The sequence below is a fragment of the Panulirus ornatus genome, chromosome 15 (assembly GCF_036320965.1).
Source record: "Panulirus ornatus isolate Po-2019 chromosome 15, ASM3632096v1, whole genome shotgun sequence".
NCBI lineage: Eukaryota > Metazoa > Arthropoda > Malacostraca > Decapoda > Palinuridae > Panulirus > Panulirus ornatus.
In genome coordinates this window covers 2,482,947-2,510,245 of record NC_092238.1, presented here as the reverse complement: position 1 = coordinate 2,510,245, position 27,299 = coordinate 2,482,947, and the positions used below count along the sequence as shown (strand labels likewise).

Genomic DNA, 27,299 nt, shown 5'->3' with positions numbered 1-27,299 from the left:
AGGAGAGCTCCCTAAATCGATTGTCCACTCCCTAACTGGGGAGAAACTGAGGAAACATGCCAGAGGAAGACCTTCCCAAGATAGGCTAGAGCGGAGACAGCTGGGGTCCCTCACGGCTCGGTGCTGGAACCGCTAGTATTTCTGATCCACGTCCCCGATGTGCCACAAGAAGCGGTATCATATCTGAACATGTTTGCTGATGATGCCAACATGATGAAGGAAGTGCGACCTACAGGAACAGCGGGGTATGGTACAAGACAACTTCACAGGACGCAGCAGTGAACGTAAGTCTGAAAATGACCAAGTCGTGAAGATGTCATGGAGGTTAAGCAGACCAGACTGTGGGTAGCATATCGAAGAAACAAACTGCATGAGTCACACGGTGAAAGTGACCTAAGAGTTAACATCAAACTGTAGTTGTCACCAGAGCTGACGTTATGACTGACGGGTCAGGTGGAAGGCAAATACTACCTTGGTCAATATCAAAACTTCAGCCTTCCACGTACATGATGGAATGAGATGAAACACACGACAGACAGTACATTCGTCCTGAGCTGGGATATACCGCAGCCATCTGGCCTAAGCTGGGATACACCACAACCATCTGTCCTAAGCTGGGATATACCGCAACCATCTGTCCTAAGCTGGGATATACAGCAACTATCTGTCCTAAGCTGGGATATACAGCAATCATCTGGTCTCCCTCACTTGCCCAGCCACGGAAATACTGCTGGAAAAGTCCAGGAATGGTACCAGACCAGAGCGGGATGAGCTAAGAGGCGAGGAGGCAAGCCCTGGACGTGACCAACCGAGAAGCAAGACGAATAAACTAGTGACACAATAGCTACATATGAATGCCTAGGAGGCCACGGCGACCTTGATATAGAAAATATTGTGTGGTGTCAGAGTCTACAACGTGAGTGTGGTATTGCTGGGTGTCAGTGATCGTGGTACAACAGTACCAAGGGAAAAACTAAAAAAAAACCGCTGGATGATAGTTCACAAGATAACGCTGAGGGAAACCACGAGTGTAAAGCACTCGTCTTGCGTGCTGAAGTATCACACACACACACACACACAGACACACACACAGATCAGTAGCTGGGGCAGTGCATGGGTTATATATGACATCCTCTGGTGGTGGACGGCAGCAATACATTAGCAGCAACAGCATAAGCTGCTGGCATAAAACACGGGAGGCCGGGCTCCATCTATGGTGGTGGGGAGGGAGCCGGTGCTGGGAATGGTGAGGAACGGGTGGTAGGCTAGTAACGGTGAGAGCTGGTGGTGGTGGTGGAGGTGGTGAGAAACGACTGCTGGACTGAGGGGAAAATGGTGGGGAACAAATGCTGAAAAGTGACGGAGAATGGCGGTGGTGGAGGAATGTTAATGGTTAGGTCGTGGGGGAGCAGCAGTGTTGGTAGAGTGGTGGGGACTGTGATGGTGAGGCAATGGAGGGAGAGGCAAGGTGGTGAAGAGATGGTGGTGTTGGTGTGGTGGAGACTGTGGTGGTGAGGTTCCGGGGGAAGAGGTAAGGTAGATGTGGTACTAACAAGGGACAAGAGCTATGTGAACAGTGTTAAGGATGAAGGTATTTAAGGTGAATATGTTAGAAGTATGTCACTATATTGTGGTGGAAATTGTAGTGTTTGCTGTAGTTCCCTGTGGTGCTGGTAGTTGTGGTAGATGCCTGTGGTACTGGTAGTTGTGGTAGTTGCCTGTGGTACTGGTACTTGTGGTAGTTCCCTCTGGTACTGGTAGTTGTGGTAGTTCCCTCAGGTACTGGTAGTTGTGGTAGTTCCCTCTGGTACTGGTAGTTGTGGTAGTTCCCTCTGGTACTGGTAGTTGTGGTAGTTGCACTACTCTCGTGGCCGGGCCTACACGTCTCCAGAGCACGAGACGTGTTAAGTGTTTACTCACTTAACTTCCTCCCTTTCGCTTTCCTGCTTCAGTGTGTTCTCCCGCGCGCAGCTTCCTCTCCTGCCGTTCCACCATGGTCGTGGCTGGTGAGTTACTCCTCTCTCCTGTCGTCACAAGTGGTGCCCTGCAGGGTCATGACCCATGCCCTACACCCTTCCTTTTCTCAACCGACAATTTCACTCTAGATACCTCAGTTCACTCTGCTTCATCTCTTCACTCCGACACTCAATCTTTTTCTCGCACGGAACACATTCCTTCTGTACACTCGAGCCCTGTGCAACATTCCGGAATGGGGAGGCAAGAACCTGGTTAAACTGGACAGTGTAAAATGTTGAATTTCAAAACGCAACAATTCAACCCCACAATAACAGAAACACACTGGGCCTAACCTTTCTCTTCCACTCTATTTTGCAAACCACACATTACGAACACGATAAAATCTGTCCAAAAATATCTGGGTGTGTCGTTCAGGTGCCATTATCAATACTTTTTTTTTTGAACAACTAATTCATATTTGCTTGATATCACCAGCCCGGAAGTACGATACACTGCCGGCCTCCTCCTTCTGCCTCTGCCTTGGCCAGAGCGGAGTTCAAATCCTTCTTCTTTATCATCTTTCCTTTGGTGAACTATCCCTTGCCGTACGCTGTAATGTCGCTCCTCTCTCTCTCTCTCTCTCTCTCTCTCTCTCTCTCTCTCTCTCTCTCTCTCTCTCTCTCGTAAAGGAATTGCTTCTGCCACTGCTCTGTGGGACTGATAGCGTGTATCCCAGCCCTTATATGAGACCTGGACTTGCGTCGCTTATCTGCATGCTGCTTCCCACAGCTTGTGTGAGGAGAGCAAACAAACGAGGACTAACCGTTATGATAACTCCCTCCCTTCCTTGTACTTCTCAGCTGTGGTTTTCCCCTCCTCCGTTCCTCCTTGTCTCCTCCTACAACCTTTCCACCTTTAAGAGCCCGGTCTACAAACGCCTGTGCACCTTAAGTCAATCCCTGATGTATTTCTTTTTCATGTTGATCGTTTCCACGTATCATCTGAGGTGGCTCTGACTGGGGTATGCCTCTCCCTACTCCTGCTACTGTGGCTTCCCAGCGGTACTGGTGATCGGAGTGGCTGCCTTTGGTACCGGGGATGGGTAACCATTACGACGGAGGCAGCCACACAATACCATCATGTTATCCACCTCATAAAGCTATCTTCCTGGAGCTGAGCCAACCGCTGCTCTCCCCTCTCCCTCCCTCTCTCTCTCTCTCTCTCTCTCTCTCTCTCTCTCTCTCTCTCTCTCTCTCTTTCTCTCTTTCTTTCTCTCTCTCTCTCTCTCTCTCTCTCTCTCTCTCTCTCTCTCTCTCTCTCTCTCTCTTCCCTCCTCAACTTCAACAAGAGGAGCCTAACTATCCTCAATAACCACTACATTAGCGTGTCTTCGAACAGATGGCCTCCACAAACAGGTGGCTCGGCCTCTTCCGCACTCTACCATCTTTCACTATCTCTATCACCGAGCGGTAGAACATCATCACCATCACCGAGTGGTAGAGCACCATCACCGTCACCATCACCGAGCGGGAGAGCACCATCACCGTCACCATCACCGAGCTGGAGAGCACCATCACCGTCACCATCACCGAGCGGGAGAGCACCATCACCGTCACCATCACCGAGCTGGAGAGCACCATCACCGTCACCATCACCGAGCTGGAGAGCACCATCACCGTCACCATCACCGAGCGGGAGAGCACCATCACCGTCACCATCACCGAGCTGGAGAGCACCATCACCGTCACCATCACCGAGCGGGAGAGCACCATCACCGTCACCATCACCGAAGCGTCGCAGCGATCACCGCAACTCACTGTCGTTCCAGCCACCCATTTTTCCACCATCCTTCACCACCTCACTGTCACGACTCACCATCATAACCCTCACTGTTGATTTCAGTCGCTTATAACATCTTCACTAACAGGGCCACCAGCCTATACGTCATCAGCAACAGTCACTTTCACCATCAGTATCCTCATCTTCACCATCATCACTATCACTTTCACCATCGTCTTCCACATTATCACTACAGCCACCAGACCTCGCCTCCCTCACTATCACTGGCACTGCCTAAGACATCACCTTCATCACCATCTCTCTTCCTCATTTTGTCAATTTTGTTTATTGTCATCATCTCCATCACTATCGTCATCTTCAAGGACATCTGTCCTATCGACACCAGACACCGATCATCACCCTGACCATCTCCCCTCGTCCCTCATATTCACCATCATCACTTTCACTGATCATTATAATCACCTCGTCACCCCCCTCATCTTCACCTCACTATCCCTCTATCTTTACCTCACCACCCCCTCATCCTTACCTCACCACCCCCTCATCCTTACCTCACCATCTCCCCTCATCCTCACCTCAGCATCACCCTCATCTTCACCTCACCATCTCCCCTCATCTTCACCGCAGGATCACCCTCATCTTCACCTCACCATCAGCAGCAGGAGGCCACCACCACCTCGAGGCAAGAGCCTACAATGATCTAGTGGTGTGGTGAAGCGTGACATTGGATCTCTTCCACGCTCACCTCTCACTCTCTCTATTACTCTCCCCCACTCTCTCCCCTCTCTTTCACTCCTCTCTCTCTCTCTCTCTCTCTCTCTCTCTCTCTCTCTCTCTCTCTCTCTCTCTCTCTCTCTCTCTCTCTCTCCTATAACCATATCATTTCCTGTTAAACACCCAATCATTTTCTACCCCCCACCCACCAAATCCCTCCTAATCCCAATTGCTCTCCTCTGTAATCCGTCTCCACGCTTCTAATCCCACACTATACCCTGACCAGCAACTCCGCCGCGGCCTTAATTACTGACTCTCTCTCTCTCTCTCTCTCTCTCTCTCTCTCTCTCTCTCTCTCTCTCTCTCTCTCTCTCTCTCTCTCTCACACACAAGACGAAGTCGCCTCTTAACCCCCCCCCACTCCTCTCCCCCCAGGCACCGTCTAAAGAAAGATTCTAACGCGACCTTCCACAGGAAAGATGTCGTGTAGCCAAACTATAAATACTGGTTATACCAACGCATACCTACGAGAGATACTGGTTATACCAACGCATACCTACGAGAGATACTGGTTATACCAACGCATACCTACGAGAGATACTGGTTATACCAACGCATACCTACGAGAGAAACTGGTTATACCAACGCATACCTACGAGAGATACTGGTTATACCAACGCATACCTACGAGAGATACTGGTTATACCAACGCATACCTACGAGAGATACTGGTTATACCAACGCATACCTACGAGAGATACTGGTTATACCAACGCATACCTAAAGTACCAGCTGGCACATACATATGACATGCTGGTTATACCTACACACGTACAGTACCAGCTGGCTCACATATGCAACAGACGCTGGTTATACCAACACACATCTACCACAAGCAGCTTGTTATACCACAACATGCGGATACACAATGTGTTATACCAAAACATACGTGCCTTCGAAAGGCACTGGTTACAGTAGATCAACATACCTACGATATACGTTGGTCATACCAAGACACAGCATACCACAGATGCTGCCTATACGAACCACCTACGATAAAGTCTGGTTATATCAAACACCGTAGTGTATGAGCTGGTTATACCAAGATGTACCGGGATATACTGAGATCATATCTCGACATACGGAAGTATAATAAGGTTCTGTGATTCTACTCGGGCACTGGAAGGACTGCACCAAACTTAATATCGCGTTATAACTAAATCAATAAAATGATTAATAAAAGTATTACATACGGTAATCACCCCGTGATATAGTGAGACACCAGCATGATATAGGAATATCATACTGTACTGAGATATATGGGGATCACATTAATAGACGTGTACTCTATAACGATACATATATGGAAATGATATCAATATATAGAGACTATAATCATGACAGATTACAATAGAAATCTACGGAATATATCACATATAAAAGTTATACGACGATATAAGGAGATTACATCACGAAACAGAGACTATGTCACGAAACCAACACTACATCACGAAATACCGAGACAGTATCTCGAAACACGCGAGACTTTCACGAAACAACGATCTAATGAAGAAATTAACTCATGCAATATGCGAAGACCACACGAGCGAAGACCACGCTGCTGCTGCTGTCGCTCCAACGTAATTATTTATGTCACAATGTGCGTACGTTGTGATAACACGATTTATGGAGATCACACCGTGGAGAGAGAGAGAGAGAGAGAGAGAGAGAGAGAGAGAGAGAGAGAGAGAGAGAGAGAGAGAGAGAGAGAGAGACCACCCCGCCAGTGTGAGACTGGCCAATACGTGGCACCCCCCAACCCCCCATCATCACCCACCCACCCACCTCCTTCTCAATTCCCTGGGTACACTTGGAGGGGAGGGGGGGGGGGCCCCCCCAACAGATTGGCCAGCTCACACCGTGCACTGCATCCTGACTGGTCCGACCTGAACCCCCTGCGCCCTCCTGACTGGCTCATCTGAACCCCTGCACTGGTTACTAATTGGCCAGCTCCGCCCCCTTGTGCTACTGAGGTCCAATCCGGAGACTGTCCCCCCCCCCATCTACCCCAGTCTAGCCAATCATGTGATTTTCTGAGTCTGTGACGGGCCATGTCTGTGAACAACATATAACACGTGAATATCGAGAACAGACACACTCTCCTACACCTCAATGAGCCACATTAAGAATATCCGATGGAGAACATGTGAATAACACTCTTTTCTTTTCCCTGTACACCAAATGAAGAACATCTCATGAAGAACACATGCCCTGGTCTGCATCACGTGAAGAACATCTTATGAAGAGCACATGTTCCAACACCAAAGACCAGTCTGCATCAAGCGTAAAACATTTTAATGGAGAACACATGTTCTAACATCGTCATGGGTGGAACAGCTGTCGAACACATGTTCCCTCTCCACTGCTTATATCATATGAACAAGTCAAGAACATATTTAACGCCACTGAAACCGTCGCACGGCTGCCCAGTGTATAACATAACCACTGTCCAGCCTCGTCCGGCAACTATCATGTGATCCACCACTACCATGTGATCCACCACTACCATGTGATCCACCACTACCATGTGATCCACCACTACCATGTGATCTACCACTACCATGTGATCCACCACTACCATGTGATCCATCACTTATCATGTGATCCACCACTACCATGTGATCCATCACCACCATGTGATCCACCACTACCATGTGATCCACCACTACCATGTGATCCATCACCTGTCATGTGATCCACCACTATCATGTGATCCACCACTACCATGTGATCCACCACTACCATGTGATCCATCACCACCATGTGATCCACCACTACCATGTGATCCACCACTACCATGTGATCCACCACTACCATGTGATCCATCACCTGTCATGTGATCCACCACTACCATGTGATCCATCACCACCATGTGATCCACCACTACCATGTGATCCACCACTACCATGTGATCCACCACTACCATGTGATCCATCACCTGTCATGTGATCCACCACTATCATGTGATCCACCACTATCATGTGATCCACCACTACCATGTGATCCACCACTACCATGTGATCCATCACCACCATGTGATCCACCACTACCATGTGATCCACCACTACCATGTGATCCATCACCTGTCATGTGATCCACCACTACCATGTGATCCATCACCACCATGTGATCCATCACCTGTCATGTGATCCATCACCTGTCATGTGATCCACCACTACCATGTGATCCACCACTACCATGTGATCCATCACCTGTCATGTGATCCACCAATACCATGAGATCCACCACTACCATGTGATCCACCACTACCATGAGATCCACCACTACCATGTGATCCACCACTACCATGTGATCCACCACTACCATGTGATCCATCACCACCATGTGATCCACCACTACCATGTGATCCACCACTACCATGTGATCCACCACTACCATGAGATCCACCACTACCATGTGATCCATCACCACCATGTGATCCACCACTACCATGTGATCCACCACTACCATGAGATCCACCACTACCATGTGATCCATCACCACCATGTGATCCACCACTACCATGTGATCCATCACCACCATGTGATCCACCACTACCATGTGATCCACCACTACCATGAGATCCACCACTACCATGTGATCCATCACCACCATGTGATCCACCACTACCATGAGATCCACCACTACCATGTGATCCATCACCACCATGTGATCCACCACTACCATGTGATCCATCACCACCATGTGATCCACCACTACCATGAGATCCACCACTACCATGTGATCCATCAACACCATGTGATCCACCACTACCATGTGATCCATCACCACCATGTGATCCACCACTACCATGTGATCCACCACTACCATGTGATCCACCACTACCATGTGATCCATCACCTGTCATGTGATCCACCACTATCATGTGATCCACCACTATCATGTGATCCACCACTACCATGTGATCCACCACTACCATGTGATCCATCACCACCATGTGATCCACCACTACCATGTGATCCACCACTACCATGTGATCCATCACCTGTCATGTGATCCACCACTACCATGTGATCCATCACCACCATGTGATCCATCACCTGTCATGTGATCCATCACCTGTCATGTGATCCACCACTACCATGTGATCCACCACTACCATGTGATCCATCACCTGTCATGTGATCCACCAATACCATGAGATCCACCACTACCATGTGATCCACCACTACCATGAGATCCACCACTACCATGTGATCCACCACTACCATGTGATCCACCACTACCATGTGATCCATCACCACCATGTGATCCACCACTACCATGTGATCCACCACTACCATGTGATCCACCACTACCATGAGATCCACCACTACCATGTGATCCATCACCACCATGTGATCCACCACTACCATGTGATCCACCACTACCATGAGATCCACCACTACCATGTGATCCATCACCACCATGTGATCCACCACTACCATGTGATCCATCACCACCATGTGATCCACCACTACCATGTGATCCACCACTACCATGAGATCCACCACTACCATGTGATCCATCACCACCATGTGATCCACCACTACCATGAGATCCACCACTACCATGTGATCCATCACCACCATGTGATCCACCACTACCATGTGATCCATCACCACCATGTGATCCACCACTACCATGTGATCCACCACTACCATGTGATCCACCACTACCATGTGATCCATCACCACCATGTGATCCATCACCTGTCATGTGATCCATCACCACCATGTGATCCACCACTATCATGTGATCCACCACTACCATGTGATCCACCACCTGTCATGTGATCCACCACTACCATGTGATCCACCACCTGTCATATGATCCACCACCTGTCATGTGATCCAACAAGTGCAACAAACACAGCCCAGGTTACACAGGATTGATCACCCAGGAACACCACCCAGTACTGTGGTATTATTAATCAACTAAATACTGCACCAAAATACATTACTTCACATAAATGTGAATTAATACATTCCAGCTATTGAATAATGATTACATAACCTGGAAATACTACATCACCCTCCAGTAACGCACATCTCGCACTTTTTTTTTTGATAACAGTCGACGGTGGCACGGGTGAAAACATGCCCCTAGTTGAGGCCACCTCGGACAAAAAAGGAAAAAATATGAATATTTTGCGAAAATGAAAGTGAATTTTAGATTAATCATGAGCTCCACAGGGGTTGGGAGACCTGTTGACTCGTAAAGATACAAAGGCTGTGGAAAAAAGGGAAAGACAGACGATTCCAAAGCTTCGCTGTTCGGGAGGGGAAAGGAGGTATCAGAACGGTCCATCCTCGTGTTGCTGGTCTCCACGCAATACTGGAAGCTGCAGCCGATCACGAGCCTTAGAAGCTGGCACACAAGGAGACGGCTAACGAGAGCAATACTTGAACTACGTAGAACAGGGTTATCTAGAACACCTTCAGGAAGAGACTTCATCACTCACACAACCTTGGAACCTCAGATCACCAAACTGTAAATAAAATTTAGGCGGAATAAACAGGTTGGCCACTTAGCCAATTACCTGGTGTGTGGCACGGGGCCCCTCGGGACGCCTCACCTCAACCAGCCATTAACCACAGGAGGGCCGGGGGGACGCCAACCCCCCCTCCACACCTATCCTGGGAAAGTTAATTTGTATGCATCACCTGGGCCTGCAGGCGATCATGTTCCGTGATGGCATCATTAAGTCGCGCACGGCCAGGAGCGTGTTCCTGTGACTGGTGACCGCTGGGTGCTGCTGCCAGCCATGGGAACGTTCCGCTACCGACGTTCCTCGCTGGAATGGTGACGAGATCATGTTCCTTGTCCCCTGTGGTGAATGACAAGAGACTGACACTGAGCCTCAGAGCACTGACGAAGGTGCTGACGATGGTGGCCGACGGGAAGAACTAACGCTACGACCAGAGGCACAGACGAGCTTCGATTACGTGCTGCCAATGCTGTCTTGGCAGCCATAATGAACGTCAGGTCGGTAAGGAAAGAAGGGAACATGACAGAGGAGCAGCCATCGGTCATCGCTGTACAGCCTGACTTCAATCTACTCCGTGGTTTCCAAGAAAAGGGTCATTTAAGAGATTCAGTCAGTCAGAACACATTCTGCTCCGTGGAAGCCATATGACGTGTGTCGATCGGCACACAATGAGGAAACATGATAAAGATCCTTCCTGAAAAGTGTCAGTTCAAATGACCTGGTTTTTCTGACATAAAGTTTTAAAAGAGTTTACACACAGACGGCGATGTTAGCGATCTTATTCCCCTAAAGTCATATGTCCACAAATATTACCGTCAAGACGGTATAAATGAACCGTGATTGTGGTCACTCAGAGATCCTGTAGTGGAGCGCTGGTGGCCGCCTGATAACATCTTCTCTCGTGGCTTGAATTTCGACCGCAATCGCTCGGGAAAGACGCCTTAATGCTAAAATGCATTGTGTCTTATTCTCAGTGATTCAATGAGCTATTTCTAGCTGTTCCATGTTGACCCAAGCTGAGAAATCCGTGGGCCCGCAGCCGGGATCACTCCTGGAATGTTCTGGGGGCACCAGGGAAACGTGACCCCCCTAGCAACATCGACCCCCTGAAGGTGGCCTACCCTGGCTCTTATCGGAGGTGGTCAGACAGCAGCAAGTCGTGGATGTCAATGGATGGCTCGGCCACAGAAGTTCCCGACCCACGGATGGTTTAGTCCCGTGGATCACATGACCCGGTAGGTGTCCCCTGCCCCGTGGATCACATGACTCAATAATGCACACGTCCTCCGCCCTCTGGGTCACCCCGGGGTGGGCGGTAGGCAGCGGGGGCACGGGGGTCGTGTCAGGGTTATGTGGACACTCAGCAGCGCCGCCTTATTGGCCGTCCTGCGGCAGATTAATGGCGGGTTCCCGCCCACGAAATGGACTTTCGAGCTACGTGTGATTGTCCCCTTCCTCCCACCCAGCCAGGACACCACACCCTCCATCACAACGCCCTGGTTATGGTCTCCCTTCAACCAAACGGCACAATATACATGGGGGTACCACAACCTACCCGCTCCCCCTCATAACCCAGAAGTTACCCCAACAAGAGTCACAGTAAAGGGTTACCACACAACCCCCCCTCACAACCCTACTATCACATACTGAGCTCATACTCGGCCTTAAAGATACTGGACTTCAGGCACGGACGGTACTGAAGAGGTTAACTCTATATGGCCAGCAGTAACAGGTGGCGTAACGATGTCCCGTGAAATGAGACAATAACAACCAGGTAACGTCAACAGATGTGTGTCGTGTCAACTCCTCCTGACTGCTCGCTGCGATGGGCCTCACACTTCACTTTACATATTCCTTTCTCTCAAGTTAATAATACTGTGTGACAAATGAACACCTGGGTCATTCCTGAGGGAAAAAAATAATAAGATGTATACATAAAAATTTTTGGGATAATTATTTTCCTACAATGTGACCAGCTGGTGACTATAGGTGGTGATGAGTGAGCCCCTCACACCATCGTGGTCTGGTGGGTCAATATACGTACATGCAACACCCATCACCCGGGGTTAAGCAACTCCAGCCGTCGGTAGAAATACATTAGCCGGTTATGACATGCGACTCAGATCAGCAACAAGAGGATATTCACCTCTTCCTCTACCTAGTCAGGTTGTAGTTGTTCAACTGTTACACAAAATACACTACAACACTAATGCTCAGGGATCCAAACACCCTAACCTTACAGGCATCCGTGGGGCAGTGATCAGCGTGGCGACCTTCGGAACTCACGGACCAAGGTTCGAGTACCCGTCAAGGCATCAGCGTCCCAGCCAGGTCCAGTATGTTCAACCTTTCCGTGAGGACTGACAGGTAAATGGGAAGGTGGGGAATTATATAATGGTAAAATACTCTACATGAGAGGCTTGGCTGTGGACGGTTGGCTCCCGCTTCAGTGCATGACAAGCGACAGCTCGAAAGTGGATCTGTGCAAATGAGGCCATTGCTCGTCTGTTCCTGACGCTCCCTCGCTAACGCAGGAGAGGCAACTACATTATATACATATAATCCCAGACCCTCTTTGTAACAAAGAGGCATGGATAAACTAGACTGATTATTCACTGCCAATTATCGTACCTGCTGCTGTCATCACCATTGCCCCCATATCGTACCCTACACTCTCTCGGTGTACTGAGGTAACTTTTGTCCCGTGTGTGTGTGTGTGTGTGTGTGTGTGTGTGTGTGTGTGTGTGTGTGTGTGTGTGTTAAGGGCATGCGCATGAGTTCCTGGGGTCAATCAATAGAGGTAACTCCTTACAGGGTTTGAGTAACATGGTCCTTCTCAACGCCAAGTTACCTAGGAGCCATCTCTCTCCCTCCTCGTATGCCTTCCAGGGCACGGCTGCTGTTCCACCTCCTAGGACATGTGAGAGAAGGGTCTGGTGTCTCCCAGGACACGGTTGAAGTGTCTCGCTTCCTAGGGCAAGAAGGAAGTTCTGCTGTTTCCAAGATACATCTCATGTGACACAACTAAGGTGTGACACTTTCCAGGTCATGTCTGGAACACCTACACTTCCCAGGACACGCCTGGAACACCTCGTACATGCCAGGAACATCTACAGTTTACTGACCGCCTTACCAGTGCTCCCAGGCCATGGCTGGGTCTCGCTACTTTCTCCTGAGTCAGCAAGTTATATGAAAACTCTAAGTACAGGTCCGATGAGTGGTGAAGGCCCTGTGACCTGGTGAGGGGTACTGGGTCATCCTCATTACAGGTCAGGTAAGTAATAAAGGCTCTGTGACCTGGTGAGGGTTACTGGGTCACCGTACCGACACTGGGTGGTCCTGTGTGACCCTGGTCGAGACACCACGGCGGAGGCACTGGTGTGAGGAGCCAGGCGGAGCGTGGCCAGGTCTTCGAGACGTGAGAGAGAGCCAGACAGTACACGGTGAGCCGACCTGAGATCCTCTAGAAACAACTAGAGAGAAAAAAAAATATCTCCATCGATCCATCCTAAGTTGTCTTGGTGAAGCGGGAGAATTCCAAGTGATTCTTAAGTCCCCAAACACCTCGTGGCGACGCCAGGTCAATACATAACGATCCTACAACTCCTGGGTCATCTTGGTGAGGCACTGTCATCCCAGGTCATCTAGTGACGTCCGCATACGAGCATACGTTCCCAGGCGACGTATTCTGGCGCACTCCTGGAGACGCTGTACGCCAGACAAAAAAAACCGAAGCCTCTTATACGTCATCAGTGTCCAGCGTCGTGGCAAGGAGGCCAACCGGGCCAGAGGGAGTGCTGGAGGACGGGCCAGGCGGCCAACACACCCATAAAACTTACCGGACGACGAGAAGGATGAATCGTCCTTCTGATGATGGGGGAAAAATGACTGGGGAGGGGGTTGTGGGGATCTGGGGAGCAACACCAGAACACGGGGAGCCAGCAGCTATCCTGCCAGCACGAGTGTGGCTGCAGACCTGACCTAAACTCGTTCATTCATAAACCCTTCTGTTGTTCTTCCCACGAGAGAAAATAAGAACAGTAACATAAAGCCGGATACTGTGGGTTATGCCTGACACTCCGGGTTATGCCTGACACTCTGGGTTATGCCTGACACTCCGGGTTATGCCTGACACTCCGGGTTATGCCTGACACTCCGGGTTATGCCTGACACTCCGGGTTATGCCTGACACTCCGGGTTATGCCTGACACTCTGGGTTATGCCTGACACTCCGGGTTATGCCTGACACTCCGGGTTATGCCTGACACTCCGGGTTATGCCTGACACTCTCTCTGGGTTATGCCTGACATTCTGGCTTATGCCTGACACTCCGGGTTATGCCTGACACTCCGGGTTATGCCTGACACTCTCTCTGGGTTATGCCTGACATTCTGGCTTATGCCTGACACTCCGGGTTATGCCTGACACTCCGGGTTATGCCTGACACTCTGGGTTATGCCTGACACTCCGGGTTATGCCTGACACTTTGGGTTATGCCTGACACTCCGGGTTGTGCCTGACACTCTGGGTAAAACAAGAGATAAGATTCTCTGAATCCGGTTTGAAGAGTCTTCACTGCCTCCCTCCCCCCGACACCACCTCCGGCGATGGTGAACCCCTTCCCCCCACCCCCTCATCATCAGGGCGGCAGACCCCCTGCACTGAGGGACCCTTCACAACGGACCACACGAACCCTGGTCCCAAGACTACCCTCCATCAGCGGGTCCGCTACTGGCACGGAGCCTTGCCCATCAAGACGGCCCTGTACACCACCAGCACACACACCCACACCAGCCACACTCCGTCACCACCCCAAACCAAACCTCTTCATCAGATTTAATTGAATATGGCAACCTCTCACCCTGGTTTATGGCCTTCTCGTGATCATTCTTATATTCATATCTATATATGATTAAAATCATTCTTAAGGTCTTTTGATACAACTTGAGGACTCGAGATCTACGTGTCACCCACATATAATAATACATATATCATGTTCCGACAGCCTTTGTAATGTTAGATACAAGTGTACACAAGACGAGGGAGGCCTGGGAGCAATGTGGATGGGTGTATGATGAGACTGGTAAGTCCTGGGGGACGTGTGGATGGGTGTACGTCAGTAGGGAGGACGGGTAGTGGCGTGCAGGGGCGTATCAAGGGGAAATAGAGCCTATGGCAAGCACTGAAATTGCGTCCCTGGCTTGATTAAAAATATTCATACAGTGGATATATATAAAAATATATACACTGTGATTATAAACAGTTGAAGAGTTAGGTCAAACTTAAATCTATATAAACTCTTAAAGATTTATTTGATCAAAACTGTAACACAGAAGCGGTAATGCAACTGATACTAGCAAAACATTACTATAGTCGAAAAGTAGGCGAGCTTCTTTTTTATCTCACAAAACCAAACCGTTAAAAATGTCACTCAGGGAAGCATATGTCAAAAAACAAACCTGTTGATTGGCGCCCCCCTTCAAGTGGCGCCCAGGGCACCTGCCCTACCTGCCATACCCTAGATACGCCACTGGAGGCGTGTGGTCTCAGAGCAACGCAACACAGTAGCTAAACCAGCTCCTGGAGGTCGTGCCTCTGGCTTGTATGACGACCAATGGATGGCTGTGATAGGCACCATGGTCAAGGCCACGTGTGGTGCCCGTGCCAGATGGAGGTGTGAGGTGTGGTGAGGTGTGGTGTGGCGTGAGCACTGGTTGAGGGAGGGCGTGCATGCACGACTCACAGCGTCACCACAACCAATCTAAGCTTCACGTGCAGCTGGCTAGAGAGGCCGTGCGTCACGTGAGACGAGGGGAGGACAAGCAGCCATGCGAGGATAGGCAGGATAGATTACCAGGATCCCTCACCACTCCCAAGCCCTGGGGGAGTGCAGGGATAGGCAGGAGTGCTCCCTACTATCCCTAACCACTCCTGACGTGAATTCGTGTTACGACCTAATCACGAAACGGCCATTTAAACCCCGTCACGACTCAGCAGAAGGTACACCCTGGCCACACCTGACACCCACATGTTCCTGGGTGTTGCACGAGTCCTGGTTGATGGTCAGCCTCCCCAAGCCTCCTCCCTGGCTCTTGTTTATGTTATTCTTCTGTGTAGAGGTCCATCCTAGCACAGACCTACCCACACCTCCAGTGGGCAAGGCAGAGGGCATATTTCCAGGGGGCTGGGGTGGTGGGTACGTCTTCGCTGGATAGGAGGGTACATCTCCAGTGGATGGAAGGACACCTCCAGTGGGAGGAGGGGTACATCTCCAATGGAAGGAGGGGTACATCCCCAGTGGGTGGGGGTTGACGTGTCAGATCAAAGGCAAGACTCGCAAGGTTTCGTCTCCAATTACAGAGAAGTGGAAGGAGGTGCCGCCTGTGTCCACAGCCGACACAGCCTCGGGAACTGCTGCCACCCAGGCAACACCAACAGCAGCAGGAGTAACAGCGTCGTGAGCAGCAGAAGCGGCTGTGGCTAGGGGCAGACGCGGATCACTGTGGCCAGAACCTGGTTCCATCAAAGAAAGTTTGGACAGATAAAATCCCTATTTGAATAGCGTGAGGCCCGCAGGACGGAGACAGGTGGCCTACGTGATGGCTTGGCAACACTGTGCAAGACACGGACACCTGGCTACGCTGTATAGTCCAAGAGAGGCTGGCTAAAATGTAATTAACGAAGACCCGGCTACACTGTAGTCCGTGGGGTGGGTGGGGGGCCTGGCTACCAGGTAGTCCACGTGAGGAGAGGCTACACTGCGGTGCACAGGAGCCTGGCAACACTGTAGTGTACGTGAGGATAGGCTACACTGCAGTCCACGGTGTAGCCAGTGGTGTTCGTGGTGTGGCTGTGTACAACCGCCGCGGGAGGAGCGGAGCCAGTCCCCGGGAGGGCCGGGCAGCCCTGGGAAATTAGCGGACGTGTCAGGGTAATGAAGATGTCCAGAAATAGAAGTTTGCAGGAGTGGGCGAGTCAACAGGAGGAGGAGGAGGAGGAGGAGGAGGAGGAGCTCGCCAGACGAAGTTTTTCTGGGCCGGTTTTCACCAGGGTGGCGGTGGTCCTGCACATGCCAGCCCTCACACACCACTTACTGGGATAACTTAGAAACGTACACACACACACACACACACACACACACACACACCTTCTATGAGGCTCCTGCAGCTTCAAGGCTGCGCTCCACGCAGGAGGAAATAAGGTGGGCTCCTCTGGGAGGGAAGAGGTCAACGACCTTGTGGGGTTTTCCTTCCCTCAGCCGTGATACAACAGCCTCGTCCACGGTGGCTTCTTAATGTTGTTACCACGTGCAGCACGATTATATGTATATATATATATATATATATATATATATATATATATATATATATATATATATATATATATATATATATATATATATATACAAAAAAAATAAAGAGAGAGAGAGAGAGAGAGAGAGAGAGAGAGAGAGAGAGAGAGAGAGAGAGAGAGAGAGAGAGAGAGAGAGAGAGAGAGAGAGCTTGCAGGGTCGTGGTGGTAAGAGTGGGTCTGGTCGGAGCAACCTTCTCATCTTGGAAAGCATAAAATCGTATGAAATCGAGAGGCAAAACCAACACGAATTTCCATTACAGGGAGAGCGGTGGCCGCCGCGTGGGGTTCCTTGATGGGAGACAGATGGACGGATGGAACCTACATTTTTGGACAGTCAGGGATCGTTTGAAGCCGTCACGGCCAATATTAAAAGTAAACTTCATATCAAGTGAGTATTTAAAAGGAATCCCTGAAAAATGGACCGCAGCCTATTCAAGTGTCGAGGAGGAGAGATCACAGAGGAGGAGGAGGAAGAGCAGGAGGAGGAGGACGAGGAGGAGGAGGAAGAGGAGGAGGAAGACACATGACGGAGTTAAGGTTCGTGATGATAAGGAGTACCACAAGGGGCAGTCCTTGGTCCGCTGCTGGTGTCAAGAGTCGGCCATCCTCCAGAGGGACGTACATGACCTTGTGACCTGGGGTCAGGGACAACCTGCACCACTGGAAGGTGCAATATGTCATTAACTTTGATCTCAAAAATGCATCACGTACCGAGGCGGGAATGGGAGACGAGGTAATCAAATCAATTACAACTTAAGGAAAACTAAAGAAAAGAGAATGAGAGAGAGAGAGAGAGAGAGAGAGAGAGAGAGAGAGAGAGAGAGAGAGAGAGAGAGAGAGAGAGAGAGAGAGAGAGAGAGAGAGAGAGAGAGTATCATACAATAAACCATCACAAAAATACAAGTAGGAGATTTACTGAAGCACATGGTGTTCGCTTTCTATTACCAGCGGGTATACCCGTGTTAATCTTCTTCAATATGGAAGTATACCCGTGTTAGTCTTCTTCAATATGGAAGTATACCCGTGTTAATCTTCTTCAATATGGAAGTATACCCGTGTTAGTCTTCTTCAATATGGAAGTACACCCGTGTTAATCTGCAATATGGAAGTATACCCGTGTTAATCTTCTTCAATATGGAAGTATACCCGTGTTAATCTGCAATATGGAAGTATACCCGTGTTAATCTTCTTCAATATGGAAGTATACCCGTGTTAATCTGCAATATGGAAGTATACCCGTGTTAATCTTTGAGTATACGGAAGCGCCACTATGTTATATACCTGGTGTAAGGAGGCCTATCCATGATAACCCTCTACTATGAGCTAGTATGACCGACCATCTTCCTGAAGACTTACATGAGATGTTGAAATAACTGGAGCATCACCTAGATGGCGTCCACGTTTAGTGAGGCTAAATATAACATTCGTACATGTACAGCGGCACGCTCCAAGGACTGATGGAGTTCTGATGGAAACGAGATGGAGTCACAAGTCGGCACTAGGAGGACCCCTCTCGTTTTTTTTTAGCACAAAGATGGAAGGAGTGGCACCATAGCTACACCGTTCGAGTCAATAATGAGCATTGCTGATGATAACAAGGATTCTTGATGCGGGTGAGCGACGTATCACCGGGGGATGATAGAAATGTGTGGTCAGGAAGAAGGACACGTCTGGTTCATGACCTGAAAGTGGAGGTTTCTGTGGATGAGAAGGTATTGAGATCTCGTTGTGATACTGGGTCGTGAAAAGAGGAATGTGCATGACCACAGTCTCCACTTAGAGACATGAAGGTAATTGGATGAAGCGTTGTCTCTCCTAGACAGACATAAAAACACTTACAGACACCTGGTGAGATGCAGAGACAGTAGAACAGAGAGATATTTATACACAATGAGAACAAGACATATCAAAACAAAGACACATGAACATAAACATAATTAAGACAAATACATTATGACAGAGATACAGACAGACAGACACGTCACGAGGGAGAAACTGAGACGGTGAGGGAAACAGGGAGACGGTGAGGGAGACAGAGGGACGGTGAGGGAGACAGAAGGACGGTGAGGGAGACAGGGAGACGGTGAGTGAGAGAGAGAGACGGTGAGGGAGACAGGCAGACGGTGAGGGAGAGAGAGACGGTGAGTGAGAGAGAGAGAGAGATGGTGAGGGAGACAGAGAGACGGTGCTGGAGACAGAGAGACAGTGAGAGAGAGAGAGAGATGGTGCTGGAGACAGGGAGACGGTGAGGGAGAGAGAGACGGTGAGTGAGAGAGAGAGAGATGGTGAGGGAGACAGAGAGATGGTGCTGGAGACAGAGAGACAGTGAGGGAGACAGAGAGATGGTGCTGGAGACAGTACCTGGTGCGGCTGGTAGATGGTGTGTGCTCTGGGTGGTCTCCTCGTGGGTCGGGGTGCTGCAATCTCGCCGCACCTGCAACAATAAGAACACCTGGTCAGCCGTCTGATGCACAGCCACACACACACACACACACACACACACACACACACACACACACACACACACACACACGTCACCTGCCGTGAGGTGGCGCCCCTGGGGGGCCATGAGGCCAGGGCCCGTGACACACTCGTGTCTACCTCCCTCTGGAGGGCCATGAAAACATGGCCCGTGACGTATAACAATCCAGAGACACTGTTCCATCGTGCCCTGCCCACTGGTCTTGTACACAGACGTCCCACACTCTGGATCCACGCCAGCGTTCGGGGAAAAATATAGAAAAAAAATCCAGCCCAAAATACATTTACAATATGGTATGCAAATGAATTATATCCACAATAACAACACTGAGGGAAAACACGTCCATTTATATCATCAAATCTACGGCAATTTCAGGGGCGGTGCACACCGTAAACCTGTCATATCACGACTCAAGCCAACATTTTTTCCTCCCACTTTTTTCATGTCGACGATTGAGGTCACGGGGGAAAGTCCTCACCCAGACCGGCACGTGAATGATACACACAAAATCAAAGGTTTAAACCTGACAGTAAATTGTGAGGTGGGAAATGAACGCGAGAGTTTTCGAAGAGGGTGATGACCCCACCTACCTTTCAAAAGGGGTCGGGTGGTGGCTGTTCTGGAGGACATAAGAGGGGTCAAGAGTTCGAAAGTTTAGCGGTGTAAGGAAGGAAACAGACGCGTCTGCGGCACCGGCTGGGCGCCCAGGTCTCCGGGACGCCCATAGGCACCAGTCAACCTTCTGCAATACTGCTCTTACACCTGGTTCTTCCTCCGTCCATTTCATCAACATCTGCACTTACAAATCCAAACACACACACACACACACACACACACACAATTATGTGTGTGTGTGTCTGTGTGTGTGTGTGTGTGTGTGTGTGTGGAGGGGGGGGGGGGGATGTGGTCGTGTGAAGAGCAGTCGGCCCAGCATTAACCCGACCTCACCTACCCCGCAGGCCACACAACTCCTGGCCAAGCATGACGCTAACTGTCATGCTTGGCTCTTGGTCCTCCTGAGTCTGTTGCTGGTGCTGGTGTCTCCTGTTGGTGCTGGTGTCTGCTGTTGACTGTGTCTGTTACTGGCGCGCGTGTGTCTGTTGACAAACACTCCTTTCTCGTGCATGTGTTACTGGCGATTCTCTATTACAGGTGATATTCTACCTGGTAAGCGACTGTATTCCTGACATGTATACATTCTTGTATACACCTTATCATGTATACAGTCTGTGTGTGTTATCATGTTCACAGTCGTGTGTGTGCTATCATGTATACAGTGTGTGTGTGTGTGTTATCATGTACACAGTGTGTGTGTGTGTGTGTGTGTGTGTGTGTGTGTGTGTGTGTGTGTGTGTGTGTGTTATCATGTATATATTCTCGAGCGTGATATCTCTTGTTGTTATCATATGGTTATAGACATGGTCACCGGCAGTGTCTAGCTGTCCTCAGTTATTCATTAGTTATGTCTAAATGTAGTATATGTACACAGCGTTTTCCTTGTGTTTATTCATACCCTGTATACGTAGGTACAAACACTTTCTGCCAACCTTTATAGTGTGTGTGTGTGTGTGTGTGTGTGTGTGTGTGTGTGTGTGTGTGTGTGTGTGTGTTCCCGTCCAGCCACTGGTCAGGTCAGACCCCCTCCCACGCCCCCAAACACCAATAGTCCGCCCGTGAGGAGAAATTCCATCGACCTATAAGATGTTGGATCAATTGTTTTATTAAATTCCTGATTCGAAACATTTCGCGGAGCCCCAGACGAGGGGTCTGGAGGCAGGCCAGTGGGGCCGCTCTGAGGGCAAACATGGAATAATAAGATATACAGAAATGTTACGAGGAATGAGGAAACATGAGATGGTACGAGGAATGAGGAAACATGAGATGGTACGAGGAATGAGGAAACATGAGATGGTACGAGGAATGAGGAAACATGAGATGGTACGAGGAATGAGGAAACATGAGATGGAAATGAGAAAGAAGACTTTAGTTTGGACTCCTGTGGTGTAGCGGTTAGCGTTCCTGACCATGACGCATTCACGGGCCGCCCTGGGTCGAGTGCATGGGTTCGAATCCGGGTTGCGGAAGTCCGTCCACAGTCAACGCAGCTGTTCATCCATCTCTAATGGGATGGCCATGATAAGGGCCTCAGCTGCCCGTGCCGTCTTAGCCAACATAAAAAATAAAAAAATGAGGGAGGGATGTTGAGGACAATGCTGCAGAGAAACGAGAAATGAGGGGAAATGAGAGGCTGAGACATGAGAAGTGAGGGGAAAGTGGTCGTAGGCAGTGCCTGGGTGACAGTGCCTGAGGCCAGACAGTGCCTGGTGCCAGACAGTGTCCGGGTGGCACTGCCTGGCACCAGCAGCGCCGCCAACAACACATTTTAACAGAAATATTCATGCAGCGTTGCCACTCACCCCTGCCATATCCCCCACGACGCGTTGGTTACACTGCTCACAAACTTTGTAATATTTATGTAAAGTTTTAGTGGAAAATATAAAAACTTTTTAATGTTTGGAGCATCACAGCGTCTGCCGGGTTCACCTAAGGTCAGTGGAACGCCTAGGGAAAGAAGATTAACTTTGGCATACTGGCCATTTAACTTCAGATGTTGGCTTTGTTAAATTCTGCTGCTTCTAGTTTTAACTGTTATCTTTTTTCATTTCACTTCTAACACCTGGCTTTGTTAATAAATTGTACCGCTTTCGTGTCTGGCTGTTGCTGTTAAATTCTGTTACAGTTGTACCTTCCAGTTTTGTTAAACCCTAACTCTCAGACGCAGGTGTTAGTTATGTTAAATTATGTTATTTCGCGGTTCTAGGTATTGACTCTGTTAAAATGTTACTCCCTGTGCCAACTGCTGCTTGTGTTACATTTTCTTACTTCAAGTTACAGTTCGCGTGTCTGGGTAAGTACAGGTGTTACTGGATCCCCCCCTCCCCTCCCCCACATGTGGTCACACCACAAGTGACACGTGACTCTGTGACCGTCACGGGACGGAAAGGAGTTCAGTCTCGCCCATGAACTTCTCACTCTACAGGAGTTCATCGTTTCCCAGCTCCTGTATGGAGTGCAGCCATGAAACTGTGGGATCCCAATAAAAAGAGGTCCTGAGGTAACAATATTAATAATACTAATACTACTACTAATAATAATTGTAATAATAATAATAATAATAATAATAATAATAATAATAATAATAATAATAATAATAATAATAATAATTATAATGGTACAGCACTTGTGTTGTCATCATAGTGGTATGGAATGTCTGGGCCACTTATGCAGGAGCCAGTGGACGCCTTAGTGAGGAGCAATGCCCGCTGCCGACCCGCACAGCCTGATGGATCAAGCAGAGCTGGTTGGTGGCTGCTCCCCAGTCTGCATCCCAGCTGTGGGACACGCCGCGTGTGGTACGCTTCACCTAACCCCCCTCCCCCTCCATCGCACCCTAACGCACTCACTTTCACCATCACGGACCCCCCATCCCCAGCCTGCTACCCCAGACACTGACCCCGGCCTGACCCCCGGACACCATGCAGGGGGGGTCTTCAGCACCACAGTCTACACCACGCACCGTCCGCTGAAGGGACGGGGCGAGACGACCTGAACCATCGCCTCCTGAAGAAGAAAGACCTCCTGAAGCTGGTAGTGCTTGCTGGGGGTATCAAGCCAAGAGCCGCCGTACTGGACCCCAGCTAATGGCCTGCCATCTCTCGGGCGATACACAAAGCTCGTCGTGAGGAATGGAAGCTGCCCGAGCGAGATGTTCTGGCGGGAGATCGGCGACACAACTCGTGATGGTGGGAGCCGTTGCATACGTAAAGCATGGCTCTCAGGGAGATACTGTAGTCTGTCGCAGGCCATAGCGCAAGTGAAAGGTGATGTGGGGGGCTGTCTTCTGGGCTACACTGTGTGTGTGTGTGTGTGTGTGTGTGTGTGTGTGTGTGTGTGTGTGTGGGGAGGGGAGAGGGAACGGCCTCTCTTGTCCACACTATGTGAAGGGAATAATCTCTTGCTCATATGGTGGAGAAAGTCTTGTTCCTCGTCCACACTGGGTGGGGAATTAACTCTCCTCCACACTGTGTGGGGAAGATGCCGTGACCCATATCATGTGTGGTGGTGGCCGGGGTATGCCTGCTTCTTGACTCCACACCTCATGTTCCCTCCACACACCATCATGTTCACTGCTTGTTATGGCCATATTCACTGCAGGTCACCATCATGCTCACTGCGCTATGATGAATCTTTCTTTATCCAGACACACGCGCCACTTCACTACCTCTGTGTGCACTGGAAGACCCCCGAACGGCGTTTTGGTTTCCTGTTGGATAACCCTGGATGATGATGGTGTTCCATGGCCCGTGTGTTCCAGGCGGATAATCCTGGATGATGACAATGATACGTGGCAGGAACCGTGTGTTCCAGGAAGTTGGTCCTGGATGATGATGATGATAGGTGGCAGGGCCGGTGTTCTTCCACCGACCATACACACACACACACACGGGTTATGGTCGATACCGCTGGACGGGGGTCGTTTGACAGCGCCATCGCTGGTGTCTCCTGGAACTGGTGATATCCGGGACCCACTCCAGCAATGGAGGCTCTCTATCGCTGCCGGCTGATTTAACGGCTCCAGCGAAACCATATGTCTTGTGAACTGCCTCACCAAAAGTCACCATACTTGCCCTATCCCAGACCCTGACATGTTAGTTTTCATTGACTTTGCTCGAACTTAAAAGGTTTTGAAAACTTTTCCAATTAAGAAATACCATAGCTATGTCAAGCAGATGTTAACGACGGCTAAGTTATACTTGATGGGTTAAGTTTGATTCCATCTGGGAAGGTTTTACTTCTAACATCAATCAAGCAGCCTCCACCACTGGTGTCTGTATACATACGTCTGCTCTTCTCCTCATCCTCACCCCAGAGGATGGTCGCCTCAACCTACATACTCCAGCGGCCCCCCTGAACTCTGGGGCAGTAACTGGACGCAGCTGTTATCTCTTGCTACTCTCGCTGTCACGAAACTGTTACATCTCTCGTGTTACGACAGTTACCCGTCTTTAACTTTTACATCACCAACACTTTCGCTCCTCATCTTGGAGGCTTTGCTTCCCGGCATGGTGGCGTTTGTTTACTCTTTCCTGGTCTACGTAGTGGAGCATCACACTGGCTGATGACATTCTGCCAACCAACAAAATTCACGACAAACGTTTTTGTCTGGGAACGTTACGTTGGCGTTCACTTGGTCTGGCGTCCCTGGTCAGCGGTTACTCCCTGGTCCACGTACAAGAGGTGTACCTGTACAAGGAGCCTTCCAGCACCCGGCAATCTAGTACCGTCTGTCATCAGACACAAATTCACCTCCTACTAGCAGGTTTTATTCATCTACCACCGAGGAACTGCTCCGGCCTGCACCGTCCTGTGGAGTGCAGGAAGACTGGTGACCTGGTGCGGAGTTCTGCTTGAAGGTACCCCGAGCGACCGACCTCCCTTTCCCGGCGGCAGCGTTGTGTGCGCGGGAAACGAGGGCATAACTGACAACAGCCGAGAGCAGTGACAACACTAAAAACAAAACAACACGAGAGACTTTGTTAACATACGTGAGGTAAATGGTCTAACGTCTGGAGACCTGTATGTGTGCACTGAGTTCTGAGTAAAACTCGGCTCACAAAGTGGAAGAAAGAAAAATGGTATTATAAGACTGCGGTTATCACCCGATACGATATATTCTTATTTCCAGAACTTGGTCATATCTTCAGGACGGCCACCATGACAGTACATACGAGGTTACCTTCCGTCACGGTTAGCCACACGTCTACCACATGTACTGCGACTCACAACAACCCAATACCTGGTAAACTTCCTGTCAGGGGATTACACAAGCAGAAGATGAAGACGAGAGAGAAACACGTCACGCGGAAGGAAAAGCTCAATAGATATCTCTACGCGCTCAGGGTCACCTCCCACACAGGCGACAGTGATGAGGACACTTGCATACCAGAAACAATGTATAAATCCATCGTGTATAATGGGATTCGCAGAAGGTCCTCTGTGAGTCCTTGCGTGCTGGCTTTGAGAGCTGTCATAACCAAAATCCATCAAGGAATCCCGAGTACACACGTCCAACTGCAGTGGGCACAGTCTCCGTCGAAGGCGCACACACACACACACACACACACACACACACACACACACACACACACACACACACACACACACACACACCAGGACACGAGTGCCAGTATACAAGACGATCTCTCTGCTGAAGGCAACAAGGAACACCTTCATCACCTGCAGGCACGGTGTGTGGTCGCAGCTGGAGCGGATGCCAAGAACGTGGTGAGCAAGAAGGTTACAGCCGCCGAGGGAGGCTACTGTACCCACCCGAGACACTTGCGCCTGTAACCGCGGAGTAAGAGGCATGCTAATCCCGCTGGGCTGTCACTCAAATAGTTCTGCCAACATCATAATGGAGATCAACGTTGGCTGGTATGCTGAGGGCTGTGTAGATGCTCTCGGGGGTGTCAAGTTATGACCGAACGCCATGTAACATCCACCTTGCAAAAAGTTCCACACTCACCACACTTGCAGAGATCCAGAGTAGATACATCTTTGGGAAACACCTCGACGTCTAGAAAGACAATAACAAACGCAAATGCCATCATTTCTAAGTCCGTGTAAAGTAATCGAGACCACGAGTGTTGGTTTCAAATCCCCGATGACAGTTTAAAAGTTCGGGGGTAGCCACTCTGAACCCGTGTTAGTGAATCTGTGCAGGCGACACCAGCACTCAAGGTGGTCATTCTTAATTCTACACACACAAAAAAAACATTCCTTAAACCCTCGGGAATGATTTGTCTACGTTCAAGGCACGGTAGTTAAGCTCCGGGTAAGAATTCTAACCCCACCCGAGAGACGCCTATAGCTCGTCTGGCAACACTAAGCCCGCCCCGTCCGGAAGGCGACTGCAGTTCGTCTGGCAACACTAGTCATCACCCAACAAAAAATTCAAGACTGGAAGTAACGGCAGCAATCCGGCGGAGGTAAGATGACATATTTGGTGTTTAGTGGCTTCTTAACCCGGCTACTTACCTACCCCCTACCTCACACTTGGCTCCTCCTCACACAACCACCTCCCCCGGCGTCCGCGTTCTCCACCAATCATCTTCCTCAACGTGCACGCCGACACCTCCTAACCCGTGATGACACTTAATGTCAACTACATTCCCTTTCCCTAGGAGATGTCATTTCCATCATCGGAGGGGTGGGTGGCGATACAACACACGGCCCCTCCCTCCCGGGTCAAGCCCTCCTGTCACGCGTCACCGCACGCCACAACCCGCCACCTTCGGACGCACTCACTCTTCACACCACCGACAGCAACGCCAAAAAAGGCAAAAAGACGGTAGCCGTAAAGATAATAAATTCAGATGTTGG

The 27,299-nt window shown here is 49.8% G+C and overlaps 1 protein-coding gene across 2 annotated transcripts in view; it reads right to left on the bottom strand.

Annotated features, from left to right (window-relative positions):
- The window catches only part of dally (division abnormally delayed protein), a 396,480-nt gene that overhangs the window by 56,185 nt on the left and 312,996 nt on the right, over positions 1 to 27,299 (bottom strand). For both annotated transcript variants that reach the window (XM_071670341.1, XM_071670342.1), the window contains one exon: positions 19,736 to 19,808. In XM_071670341.1, coding sequence (XP_071526442.1) covers positions 19,736 to 19,808 — 73 coding nt within the window. The remainder of the gene's footprint in view (positions 1 to 19,735; positions 19,809 to 27,299) is intronic.